This window comes from Chelonoidis abingdonii, chromosome 20, assembly GCF_003597395.2.
Source record: "Chelonoidis abingdonii isolate Lonesome George chromosome 20, CheloAbing_2.0, whole genome shotgun sequence".
Classification (NCBI taxonomy): domain Eukaryota; kingdom Metazoa; phylum Chordata; order Testudines; family Testudinidae; genus Chelonoidis; species Chelonoidis abingdonii.
In genome coordinates, this window is record NC_133788.1 from 22,640,260 (window position 1) to 22,651,385 (window position 11,126).

Genomic DNA, 11,126 nt, shown 5'->3' on the forward strand with positions numbered 1-11,126 from the left:
TACCATGGATTTATATAAGGGCAATAATATATTCTCAGTCTTATTCTCTATCCCCTTTTTAATGATTCCTAACATCCTGTTTGCTTTTTTGACCGTCTCTGCGCACTGCGTGGACATCTTCAGAGAACTATCCACGATGACGCCAAGATCTTTTTCCTAACTCGTAGTAGCTAAATTTGACCCATCATATTGTATGTATAGTTGGGGTTACCTTATTGATTTCAGGCCAATACTCCAATTTGTCAAGGTCTTTTTGAATTCTAATCTTTTTCTCTAAAATGCTAGCAAATCCTTCTCATCTTGGTATCATCTTCATACGTCATAAGCATGCTCTCCACTCCATTATCCAAGTCATTAATGAAAACGGTGAAAAGCACCAGACCCAGGACAAACCCACGCAGGACCTCACTAATACATCTTCTCAGACTGACAGCAAACCATTGAAATAAATCATTTTTTAAAACCAGTTTGGCACCCCTCTTATAGTAATTTCATCCAGATGACATTTTCCTAGTTTGTTTATAAGAATGTCAAGTGGAACTTTGTCAAAATCCTTACTATACAATCAACATACATCACATCTACACCTTCTCCACTCCCTATCCACTAGGTTGGTAAACCTGCCAAAGAAGGAAATTGTGTTGGTTTGGCATGATTTGTTCTTGACAAATCCACGTTGGCTATTACTTATAATTCTATTATCTTCTAGGTGATTACAAATTGATTAATAACTTGTTCCAGTATCTTTCCAGATATTGAAGTTAGGTTGACTATCTATGATTCCCCGGTCCTCTTTGTTCCCCTTGGCCCTCTCCTCCTCTGGGACTTCAGCAGTCCTCCATGAGTTCTCAAAGATAATTGCTAACAGTGCTGAGATTGCTTCAACTAATCTCTTAAGAAGCCCTAGGATGAGTATAGCACAATAAAAGTTAATGGCTCTTAATGCTACAGACTGATTTTTTGCTCTCAGACAATTTACAATCTGAATTAAGGTAAGATGACAATATAGGGAGTGGACAATATGATAATGCTGTCAGTGGGAACCCGATGTATGTGTTCTGAAGTAAAGCTATTGTTTTAATTTTTATTTTCATTACATTTTAGCAGAGGCAAAAAGGAGAGCATTGTGTTATTTAGCAAAACAAAATCCCATCCAATCCTGTGCTGAAAGTTCCATACACAGCTAAGGAGGGTGGGAACTCCTCAGGGCCTCTCCCCCATGTGTGTCTGACTTGACCAAATCCAAAATAAAATTAAATACAATGGTGTATGTCATGAATTTCAATGACGCTACTACTAAAATACTAACTCTACTAGTAATTTCAATGCTGCCTTACAATGAAGGATCTCCAATAATCTAGGAGGTGAAAGAATGAAGAAAGCTAAATTACCCTATCTGCTGCAATCTCAAGATACAGTTAACAAAAGAATACTCAAATTAAATTTCAGGTTGCAAAATTAGTAACTCTGACCTAATCACTCAGTGTTGCATTCTATGAAACACAGGCTTCCAGAACTTTCATTACATTCAGGACTCTAGAGTTTGTAAAGGGGTTTCTCAGCCATATTCTGACACTTTGCCATTCATTGTTGACAATGAATTCTGAAACCCTCTTAATTTCAATGATGAACTTCTGACTAGCTTTAACCATTTTCTTTTTGTAACTGAGGATGCTGCATTTCAGTGTTACAATCTGTTTATTTAAGGTAACTATTAAAAATGCAAAATTTATTTTTTACCAGTAAAATTTAAACATTGTAACTCCTAGAGATCTTCTCCAGACAGAGGAAATTGTTCATAGACCCAACTGTTTCCTCTGCCACAACCATGCCAATCAGTATTAGCTAGGGTTGTAATTTATTAAGCACAAAGCAGATCTTAAGTGAGGACTGCTTGCCAGTCCAAAATACAGCAACAACATGCCCTGTGTTTCTGCTGAAATAAAAGGCAGAAATAAGCTTTAAAGAGCTGTTGTCACCTCGTGAAAACTGTGAAAAGCATTCAGTTGAGAAATAGTTCTGCTCATGAACTTTTCTCTATCTTCCTGAGATTTTTATCTACAGTACTACTGAATTGCTGGAGATGTGGGTTTTAACAGGGCAATATTAATACATATTGTTTCAGAGGGCCCTTGTATCCCCTATTTGGATTCATTATTTGAAAGGATAAACTACAGGTACCAACACTGACAGGGATGAACCTGCTTTGCTATTAGAAAATACCTGCATACCTGATCTTTTGAATAAGCAGGGATAGGTGGCTCTGCAAGAGTGCCCTGCACATCAAACATCTAGCAGTGATTTACTGCAAGACCACTACCACTCTGCCTAGGCAAAAATCTAGAACCCTCTGGATCCCCATCCTTCTCGAGAAGATTCCCTTTGCTCATCACAATAAAATGAACATCTGCAACAGTCTTTGGCAGCCCAACTATCAGAAACAAACATCAGCCATGGCTGCTCCTTGTGCACCTGATGCAGACACTGAAGGTATAATTCTGCCCCTACTGAAGTCAATAGTGAAACTCCTATGGACTTCCACAGGGTCAGGATTTCACCCCAATCTACAAAATCTCTGGGGTTGGGACCTTGGAATATAACAACAAACTTAGATTGTGGAGCCCACTGCACTAGACAAATATCAACTTAGTCTTGCAACAGACTTGTCAGGAACAGAAATATCCTCATTTACAAAGGGGTTGGGGGCTGACTTGCCCAAGATCACAGAATCAGCACCACAGCAAGGAAGGGAACCCAGGGCTACTGTCTCCCAGCCCTTCACCTTCACCACAAGGCCAGACTCCATCCTAAGGAGGCAAAATTCAAATACATTTTGTTTTTTAAACTTGCTTCAGTTTTATACTTTACATTTTTGAATACATCTTGCTATATTCATCTGATGATATTCTTATTTGTTTCCATACCAGCTGCAATTCTGTTGTTGTGCTACTATCTTTCTGTTTGTCCATATTCCTATACTGCTTGGATAATTACTACCCTTAAACCTTCAATAAATAATTAAGAAAATATTTATTAACAACATTGCACAGGTTTTATGTGGCGAGGGATACTGGAGGGTTAACAGAGAGTGCTTAAAATACCATCCTGAACCTACCATAAAAATACTTCCCTTGCCCCACATACTCCAAAAAACATCTCTAATATTTGGGCGATTGGCCCAACAGATGACAGATATTCAAGGTAGAACAATCAGACTGGGAGAAAAGAAAATTGTGGGAATATTTGTTGAATAGAACCATCACCTAGAACACTTATCACAAAGGATTTGAGGTTTATTTGGGGGAGGGAGGAGGGAATCACTGAAATCATCACATCGGTGAACAGCTACAATAAAAAAGGGCAAACAAGACACCAGATTATAGCAGCAGAAGGAATGAAGACATAACAAAAAAGAGTCAGTACACCCACCTCCTTGCCCTCTCTGGAGTGCTCTACATAGCGCTGGTTACTATATAAAAGAAAGGCTATTCTTGTACTGAAAAGGATAAAGTATTAGGGCAGCAAAGATGATACTAAAACAAAAATGTAATCGATAGTCTTGTGATTACTGGGGTGATAATACCCTGAGGTGAGCCAACAGAGTTCAGAAAAATAATGAAAGGAATTGTAGTTAAACTTTATACAATGTTCTAAAACTTGGAGAGCAGGACACAAAGTAGACCTATAGAATAAGTTATTACAGAAGATGATCAAAAGAGTATGAGTTTGAGTGAAATCTAGACCTGGTTTTGGATATGTGGGTGAAGGGCTGGAGTAAGTGGTATAATAAAGAAAAGGAAAAACAGAATTAAAATACAATTCAAAAGGGCAAGATTTGGGGGATGTATGGCTTCTTCCAGTTACTAAAAACAGTTCCTAGATGTGTTTTATTAACAACATTCCCAGGCCAAGCTGTATACAATGAAAGTAGATGGGGGAAAAAAAGTTTCTTTACTAAAAAAAACAACCAATCCTCCCCAAAAATAACACCGACCTCAAACACACAAATATTAGTGATCATAAGTTAACATCAGCAGTCAATAGCTGTCAGAATCTGAATATGAAAAGAAAAGAGAGCCATGAAGGGTGACAAGCCAGAGAGTTACAGGCATCCAGTTTCTTTGAAGTGTCTTCCCTAGCCTGGAAAAATCCATGACATCCAAAACAAGGGCTGCACTGTTGTTATGATGCCACCCAATTTATTAGGTGATCATACAACCCAGGGCCTGTTTGAGATTTCAGGCATGTATGCACATGCATAGTGTGTTCAGTCCTCAAGAGAAGGCAAGGTATCAAAGTTTCCAAGAATGGAGTAGCTAGACCAATGATACAAGATGTATGTGTGTGATGCAAAAAGCATAACAAAGCTGATACTTTAAGTACAGCAACTTTGGCAATGCTCCTTTGAAGTTTTAACTACATTTAACTTAACTAGAGAACACTTTAATAGTGTATTATCCAAGAATTGAATATTGCTGATGGAACTTAAGATAATTTTTATTTTAGTAAGGAATTATTGGTTTTGCAAGAAAATCAGAAATGAGACATTCATGCCCTCCCAATCTAACTTCATATACATAGTCTTTACCTTAACAAATTCCTCTCTACCCACCAGGTCCATCTCATCTTTTTGGGTAGAGCTTTATGTAATATGTCTATCTAAAAAATAGCTTCAGATACAAAATTTCTTACAAGAGATTTTCAAGAGCAAAAAAGATACTGTAATCACATCTAGTTTGTGTGTTGAAGCTTAAAATGCAAAACGACAATATACAGTAACAAACCACGCATTTTCTACAGGGCACACTCCTTTATTAACAAAAGACACGTGATACACAAACATTTGAGCAGCATCATGCAAAGCTTACCTTTTGTCCTTCAGGAAGACTGTTTAATCTCCTACCCGCAGTGCATCAGAAGCACAATCTGAACACAGTAAGGTAGAAATCCCTCTTTGTTAATGAACTTTCTGACAATAATGTTTAGTGAGAGAGCGTGTAGGAAAGAGGAGTGTTGAAAAGCTTGCGGGCGGGTGGGTTCTCCACCATTGAAATTCATGGCAGCACTTGTCATGTTGCTTGAAGGGTGTCCTGGTAAAAGGCATCCAACGCTTAAATGATTTTAAACTTGAAAAGAAACATGGAGTTCACAGAGATACTGATGTGATGAACGCTCCTCTTTTCTTGCTGTTTGAGAGCATCCCTACCACAAAGCATGCAGGTGACTGCTAACAATGTGCTCGTTTTGGTTAACTATCCCCTATGACATGTATGTGCCATAATAATATGTAGCAAGATTGGAATCGTTTAAAAAATTATATCAAAAAGTAGGCAGAGGGGAGAAGTGAGTTGATATGAAATCTATTTCCATTTTTTTCTGCAATGAATTTAATGCTATTAAGCAATGTTCACCTGTGGCATTTACTTCATTATAAAACATTTGCTCACACCAATCTGTTCCCAGACAGTGGCTGCTCATAATTTTAAGCAAGGAACAAAATTAAGAAGCTTTTCCTAATTAGTTCATCTGTGCTGCGTTAAATTTGTGCTGGATGGTTCCCAACGTAGTCTGCTGCAATTATTAACAATGAATAGGAAGCTCATAAAATACTGATACAAATAGCTCTCTGTAAGAAAACTGAACACCTCTTATAAATGAGAAAAGGTTTGCACCAGAAAATGGCCTTTTAATGAAGGTCTCACAGTATGCACTTTGGTTAACAGACAGTAAGTTGCAAATGAAGTAGCTGTAAGAGGCTAAGAGAGATCCCATGTCTTGGCCGTGCTATGTAAGCAGAGAGCAGGCAGGGAAAAATCCAGTTCTCCAAAAGCTCAGGTCAAGTAGAAATGTTATATGGACAAGTATTGGGATTCCTGTCTGTTGGACAAGGACAGTACGGCACGCTGGGGAAGGCCAAATGACACAGTGAGAGAGAAAATGGCTGTGGAGGGGCTGAGTGGCGGGTGGAGAAAGAAAACTGAGCTGCTCACAGGAGCGAGGGGTGAGAAGGAACTGTATGGCGCAACAGAACTGCACTGTCAGTCAAAGGGGAGGGGCTGAAATGAAGAAGAGCTGAGCAGAGCAATAGAACTGAGCTGCCAGTCATGAACAGCGGCGGAAATATGGGCCTTGATGATGTTAGCCAGGTGAGACCAAGAAGAGGTGCACCACTGAGCATGCCCAAGACTGAGCCTCAGGTGAACACGTTCCCTGTTAGTGCTGTGATTAGTATGTGGGGTCTGGGGAATGGAGAGATTGGGTCTGGGCTTTTCAGCTGCAGACAGATAGTTTAATGGCAGTTAACACTGCCAGAAGAGTAACCAGGAGTTTAATTGGCAAACCAAGCCAGAGTAGCTGTAGTTTGTTTTACTACATAGATTTGATTACTTGCTGATGCAAAACGCTCTTTGATTTATGATGGAAGCTGTCTCTTTTCAAGTACTTTGCCTTGCAATTGTAAACTTTGCTGCTGCTAGCCCCCTGCAATTTTAATGTGCAGCTAGATCCCTGACTACTTACTACTGTTTGTATTACTGTCATGCCTAAGAGCCCCAATCATGGACCCTGACCCAGCTTCTCTTTATTATTAATATGGTTGTAACACCTAGAGACTCAAGGGAGGGATTGAGGCCCCATTGTGCTAGACACTGTGCAAACACATAACAAGACCACCCTCCCTCACCCAAAGAGCCTACCATAAAAACTGCAAATGTTTCAGACTAGTTAATTCTCCTCAATAAGTAGTAAAAAGGCAATATCCAGACTTAAAAATTAGCCAGCTAATATTCACATATTAGTCTGTTCAAATTACTTACAAAATAAACTGCTCCAAAGCTTCCATGGCCAATCTCTCGGAGATCTGTGAAGAGTTTTTCTGGATCTTCTTTGAAGAAGAGCTCTGCAATTTCTGGGTCCTTCAAGCTGCCCGCTCGGCTGGTTGATGGCATCCTGCTGGGCAGTTAGCTGACTGACTATCTGGGTTGAAAGTGCTGCCTCAACCCTTTGTTCATCGGTATGAATGGGGCCTCTTCAGCATGGATTACTGAAAAAAAAAAACATTACAACTTATCACTGATTACGAATCTCAGAGCCAGAGCAAAGCGACTCATTACTGAAGTCTATAGATAAGCAGAGTCCAAATTTCTTGTAGACCAAGCATCCCACTCATAACGAGTTGCTATACCAATCAGTCCAACTGCTGTGCAAGTCTGGTATCCTGCCTTCAACAGAGCCCTGCAATTTATCCCTCTATGGAAGGCACACAAAAAATGAAAACCCACCTACAATCCACTTAGCCAATCATGCAGGGATCTAATGGGAAAAAATTCCTTCCAGGCCTACAGAAATTGACCAGCTTATAAAGGCTTAATTCCTCATGTGATCTTTCATTTGCAGAGATACAGATGTCAATGGTTATACAATTATCTGCTCCTTTTTAAAAATCCACCCAACAGTACGTGTCTCGATGACCTCTGGCAATAGTAAATTCTCCGGCTTACGGTGTGTGTAAAGGAACATTTCCTTCCTTGGTTCTAAACTTACTGCCCTTTACCTTAATTTAATTCAGTATTACCTTCTTCTTTGATTAGACCACAGGCTAAAAAGGAGGTACTGATCAACTGTCATTAATTTTCAATACTTCCATCAAATCACCTTTAACCCTTCTCCTTTCATAGTTAAATAAGGGCTTGTCTGCTCTTGAAATGCTGCAGCTGCACCATGCTAGTGCTACCTTCCCCACGGGGGGGGGGGGGCTCTCCCATCAACCTAGATAACCTCTGAGAGGTGGTAGCTAGGTCAAAAGGAGAATTTGGTTGGTATAACTAGGTCGTACAGGGGTGTGAAAAATTCACACACCTGAATAACGCAGCTAACCCAACCTAACCCCCAGCGTAGTCAGCGCTACGTCAACGGGAGAACTCTCCTGTCAACCTAGGCTGCCACCTCTCAGGAAGATGAATTACCTAACTCTCCCATTGGCGTAGGTGGCATCTTCACTGAAGCTCTACAGAGGTGCAGTGTAGACAAACCCATACCCTCAGGCTTCTCAGTCTCTTCTGATACATAAATTCAAGACCTCTATCTTATATGCCTGCTCTTGATATTTTCTATCACTATCCACATCTTAGAGGGATGGTGACCAAAATCAGAAAGAGTAACATGGCTGTCTGTCCCTTCAGACAGACTCAAGCATTGAGGTTTCCTCTAACTGCTATGAGCACATAACAAAGCCATTTGCATTGAGCCATCTCCATGAGCTTTTCACAGAAGAACCTGACAGCTCAGAAGCCATTAGCATCTGTGAAGTGCTCTGTGCTTTAAGTGTGGTTTGCCTTACATTTACCAAAACGTATAGGCCATTTGGGACCATGTCTACACTAGGAAAAAAGCTGTACTTTTAATGTGGTAAAATCCTATAGTAGACAGGGCAGTTGCAGTTCTAACATGTTAGGGTTTACCTGGACCAGCTAACACAAGTTAAAACAACAAAAACTTGCCTTGTCTACTCTAGGATTTTCGCTAACATGTTAAAAACTCACATTTTCGCCTAGTGAGGACAAGGCCTTGGCAATGGGAGTTTCTCACAATCCTCCATAAAACATTACCAACCAAAACAACTGTATCACTGGCAAATAGCTAACATACTATCCACTTTCTTCTCCAAATCTTTTTATTCTGTCTAGTCAAGGTTTACACTTCCACACTTTACATTTTGTATGTTAAACCTACAGAAGGTTTTTAACTTCATAGCAGACAAGGACCGTAAATCTGAGTTTAAGTGTTATGTTTAAAGGTAATTATCCCTACCCAATTGTCTCCTTTTCTGGTCTCTATACCCCCACCTCTCTTCAAGTCTCCAGATCTCTGGTGAATCATTGGTTCTGCCCCTCCCCCTGGATGCGACTCCTACAGAAAAAAATAATGCTTCTTAGAGTGCTTGTGCATAGTAGCATTTTCCTCTAGGCACTAGCAGCATGTGGAACTGACAAAGACAACATGATCCTTGTTAGTTTCAAGCAACTGCCAGAACCACACCATGGAAAGCACTATTGTGTTTGAGCACAGCCAACACATACCTAGCAATCGATGCTGCATGACTCTCCAGCTTGTCTGGCTAAGAGGGATTTGTGAGATAGGATGCAAGAAAATCAAGCAAAATCCAGGATTTCCATAATGTACCTCCAAACAGCCAGGATTTTAAACATTTGTAATATAACCATAAATGTGTTTCCATGATAGCCCATTCTCAACACCTAAGGAACAATTACACATGGAGATACACCTCTACCTCGATATAACGCGACCCAATATAACACAGTAAAGCAGTGCTCTGGGGGGGCAGGGCCGCGCATTCCAGTGGATCAAAGCAAGTTCGATATAATGTGGTTTCACCCATAACGCAGTAAGATATTTTGGCTCCTGAGGACAGCAATATATCAAGGTAGAGGTGTACCACAGTGATGGATTGAGTATAAGAAATTAAATGGAATTATGAACTGTTGTGCAAATATAATTATTAATGTGTTTTACGTATGTATTTATGCAGGTGCCATTACAGTGACACTGATGTCAACCTATTAATTTATCTGTTCATTTATATTAAAACATATGATTAGCACAGGAATTTATATATATATATATATATATATATATATATATATATATATATGTATATGTATATGTATGTATGTATGTATGTATGTATAATGTAGCTCAATAAGATGGAGTCAAATGTACAGGATTGTCATGCCTACATTTTATCACAGAAATGTAGGACTGGAAGGGACCTTGAAAGGTCATCTAGTCCAGTCCCCTGCACTGAGGCAGGACTAAGTATTATCTATTTTTATCTCTTAAGGTTTCACACAGGAGAGAACAAGAATTAGCTGCAACTTAGTAGACACCTGAAATGTACTTCATTTAAAACAGATGTGATAGAAAAGCAAAAAGGTCAACAATATTACATTTGATTCCAGCCCTAAAAAGAACATGACATTAAAAGACAACTGTTTCACATTTACAGCCTAGAGCTGAACAATAGACAAAAACCATAAGTCAGAGAGGCAAGAGAAAGGAATGGGGGAAGGGAGCTGATAACCACAGCACACTCAGTATTATTGAAGGAATGTTTCTTGGATCAACGGTAATGATGTCATGTTGCATCTTTTAAAAAGCATCAGATTCTTACAAAAAGGACATTGTTGTTCAAAAGCAACTGCTGCAATCCCACAATGCTCTTTCCCTTACATCTGTTAATCAGTGGGGTCTAGGCTTGGACAAACCTGCCAATATGGCCAAAAGTCACATGTCCCCTTTATAGTGCATCTGAGAAAGAGAGAGAGAATGAGAATCTTAGATACACAGACCTGAGCCAGATTACAGGGTTGTCCCCCTCAAACTAGCCACTATTCTCATTCTTGGCATGATTTTTGAGTATGCCTGTGAAATGTCATCAACAGGCAGGGCTTTTTACCAGTGCTGAAACTCCCTCCAGGCTAACTGACTACTTGTACAGAAGTGGTGTGAGGCTGGTTCTCTGCCTTACTTCACATACTAAATGGCAGATTAAAGCGAGGCCAGCAAAAACGTCAGGACTATCCATCTGTTATTTCAAATACCTTAAAAGAAATTTTCTTCTTTTATTCTCAAAAAGTTTGATTATCCTGAATCTTGAACATAATTACTACTTTATATTTAAAGTACATAATATATATGTGTGTGTGTATATAGATATATATACACACACAAAAACTAATTTTAGTGCAATAGTTACAAATTTATACATGATGTTATGCCTATCCTTGTGTAAGTTTAAAATGAACAAGCATTGCCAAGACATACTAGCACAATTTCCACCCATTAAATAGCTTTACATCTTGTTGCTGTCTTTTGCTTTATTGTACAATGAAATAATTCCACTTTAAAAAAAAAAGTTGTAACATTAACTGCTCCTTGTCTTTTTCTGAAGCAGGAAGTACAACACACACACCAAGGTTCAGCAAGTCTATCAATTCAAACACTCTACCCCCTCTCCCCGTGGAGATTTAAATCAAGACCATTTAAATCAGCAATTTAATTTATGATTTAAATCACCAAATGGAAAGCCTACATTTAAATAACTGATT

The 11,126-nt window shown here is 39.2% G+C and overlaps 1 protein-coding gene across 1 annotated transcript in view; it reads right to left on the bottom strand.

The window, feature by feature from the left end:
- TAOK1 (TAO kinase 1) overlaps positions 1-7,042 on the bottom strand; it is a 67,366-nt gene extending 60,324 nt beyond the window's left edge. Inside the window, exon 1 of the mRNA XM_032788761.2 lies at positions 6,816-7,042. Within this exon, the coding sequence (XP_032644652.1) occupies positions 6,816-6,947 (132 nt within the window). The 5' untranslated portion in view covers positions 6,948-7,042. The remainder of the gene's footprint in view (positions 1-6,815) is intronic.
- Positions 7,043-11,126: the final 4,084 nt, after the last annotated feature.